At 34.1% G+C, this 2287-nt stretch overlaps 1 protein-coding gene across 1 annotated transcript in view; it reads right to left on the bottom strand.

Annotated features, from left to right (window-relative positions):
• The window catches only part of LOC105003948 (probable global transcription activator SNF2L1), a 30777-nt gene that overhangs the window by 8603 nt on the left and 19887 nt on the right, over positions 1–2287 (bottom strand). The window contains exons 11-12 of the mRNA XM_010861412.1: positions 612–722; positions 242–355 (exon numbers count right to left, since the gene is read on the bottom strand). Of these exons, the coding sequence (XP_010859714.1) occupies positions 242–355; positions 612–722 (225 nt within the window). The remainder of the gene's footprint in view (positions 1–241; positions 356–611; positions 723–2287) is intronic.

Here is a 2287-nt window from a genome sequence, read left to right as displayed (position 1 = left end):
AAATATTTTTAAAATATTAGAAAATTCTCCATTAATCTCATTTAGTGATGATCTCACTAGTGACTGGGTAGTTTGATACTTTACTTCTAGTAAAAACCTTCTCTTTGGTTTTAAAAACACCACTATTTTTATTTACTCTTAGGTTCTCTCACATTAAAATGGAACACTTTCTAGTCTAGCTTAATACATTACATTAGCTTAAAAGATTATATTGTGCTAATCTAAAAAACTGAAAAATTACCTTATAGCCTATTGTCTTCCTATAATAAAGGATTTCCTTTTCAAGGAGCTCAAATAAACGTGGTGGGAAAAATTGAAAATCCTGAACATTTGGCTGTTTTGGAGGTCGTGGAGCCTGTGGGGGAAAAAATGCATTACACACATATTTGTTTCAGTTCATGAAGTGAACTTATCTTTTATTATTTCTTTCATACATAGAAAAATAAATACAATGGAATCCATTCATAAGGCTGGGGCATATCAAGTACTTTTCTGTACTGTTATATTTTAGAGACTAAGATTTAGTACTAATATAAGTAAATCTGAATCAGAGACCATGCTACAAGAGAATTCTGCTATAGGACGTGAAACCTGGCCTCATACTGCTTTACCTTTGGAACCTTCGGCTCACTAACACGTAAAGCCTCTCTGAAGTAGGCATCCACAGCATAGTTTGCTTTGCGTTCTCGTTTGGGAGGTTCAATCCATTCCACCATTCCAAGCTGTACACAAAAACAAGAATGCAGAGTTTAATTACTCCAAATTGTTTTATAAATATCCAGTACATCAAGGCTGTAGAAGTGCGAGAAAACCAAAGCATTAGGAAGAATCAAAACTTGCTTTATAAAACTCTCAATGGAAGAGATACATGCACCCCCAAAAGAATCTGAAAAAATAACTAAATTACTATGCTGTACACTTGAAACTAACACGATATTGTAAATCAACTATACTTCAAAACAAAGCGTTTTTAAGTCACAGCTATACATCCCAAATTCCAAAACCTCATTCTATATAGCAAGTTCAGGTGCAATGATGGTTTTGGTTTTTTTTTTAAGTATGTTTGAAGCTTGCTGCTGCTGCTAAGTCACTTCAGTCGTGTCCGACTCTTAGCGACCCCATGGACTGCAGCCTACCCGGCTCCTCTGTCCATGGGGTTTTCCAAGCAAGAGTACTGGAGTGGGGTGCCATTGCCTTCTGAAGCTTAGCTCTTCCTTATTAGTAACTGAGAAGAATTTGTACAATCTGGTTAATATTTTATGTCAAAATAAATAGTGACTTAATACTGGAGGAAGACTAACATTGGTTCTGGTAACTTTGTTAAGTGTATGAATTAGAAAACAGTTGAAAAGCATAAAATACTGAATATCAACATGACAGCCATATATCCCTTCAAATCAAGAGAAATTTTAAAATGAGACCTCTTGGTAAGGTAAGGTAGATGTGGGACAAGCCAGTGGAATCAGAAAGACTTGAAATTTGAAACAGGTTCTGCCACTTTATCAACTGTGTAACTTTGAAGAAATTATTTTTTCTATCTGTAAAATGGGAATAATAATAATACCTACCTGAGGATTACATGTGACCATATGTGAAAGCATTAGGTAGACTGTCAAGAGCTAAATGTAAGCTATTATTAAACATCCAAAGTGGGGTGATTTAGTAGCATTTGGTAGACAATGATTTGGTAGCATTACAAAACTTTACCCTGATATCAGCTAGAAAAAGTTATTTAAAAGTCAATATACAAACATGACAAAATGAAGTTCTAGAGTCTGAGGTGTGGTTTTCTAGCTCAGATATTTTTCTTGATTTCACAGTACCTAGCCTAGTGCCTTTACATAAAACTGGCCACTAATCTACAATTAATGGTCCCACTCTATTTGACCACATCTACAGGCTGAGTTTTAAGAGTGGATAATACATTTTAAGTATTTTTTAAGCTAATACATTTATTAGCTTAAAGATAATAATTTTTTAGTTTAGCTTAAAAATTAGCTTAAAAGAGTGGATAATAAACTAAGATGACTAGAATGGTTAGAAATCTACAAATTCTCAGTGTCTAAAGAAGTAAAGGCTAAAGTCAAATAAAATGGCGGTATCCACATATGGAAACATCTGTGAGACAGAAAAAAACCAGTTCTTTGTTAGACTAAATGTCTCTTTTAACTCTGTAAGTTCGTAAGAGATGGAGAGTATAATGTGAGTTTATGTAAAATGAGAAATACTCACAACAATGAAATGAGCTGTGTTTTGTCTTTCCCCTCAGATGGGCTAATGTGAGATG

This window comes from Bison bison, unplaced genomic scaffold (genome assembly GCF_000754665.1).
Source record: "Bison bison bison isolate TAMUID 2011002044 unplaced genomic scaffold, Bison_UMD1.0 scf7180017857790, whole genome shotgun sequence".
Taxonomy (NCBI): Eukaryota; Metazoa; Chordata; class Mammalia; order Artiodactyla; family Bovidae; genus Bison; species Bison bison.
This window is presented reverse-complemented; position numbering and strand designations above follow the sequence as displayed.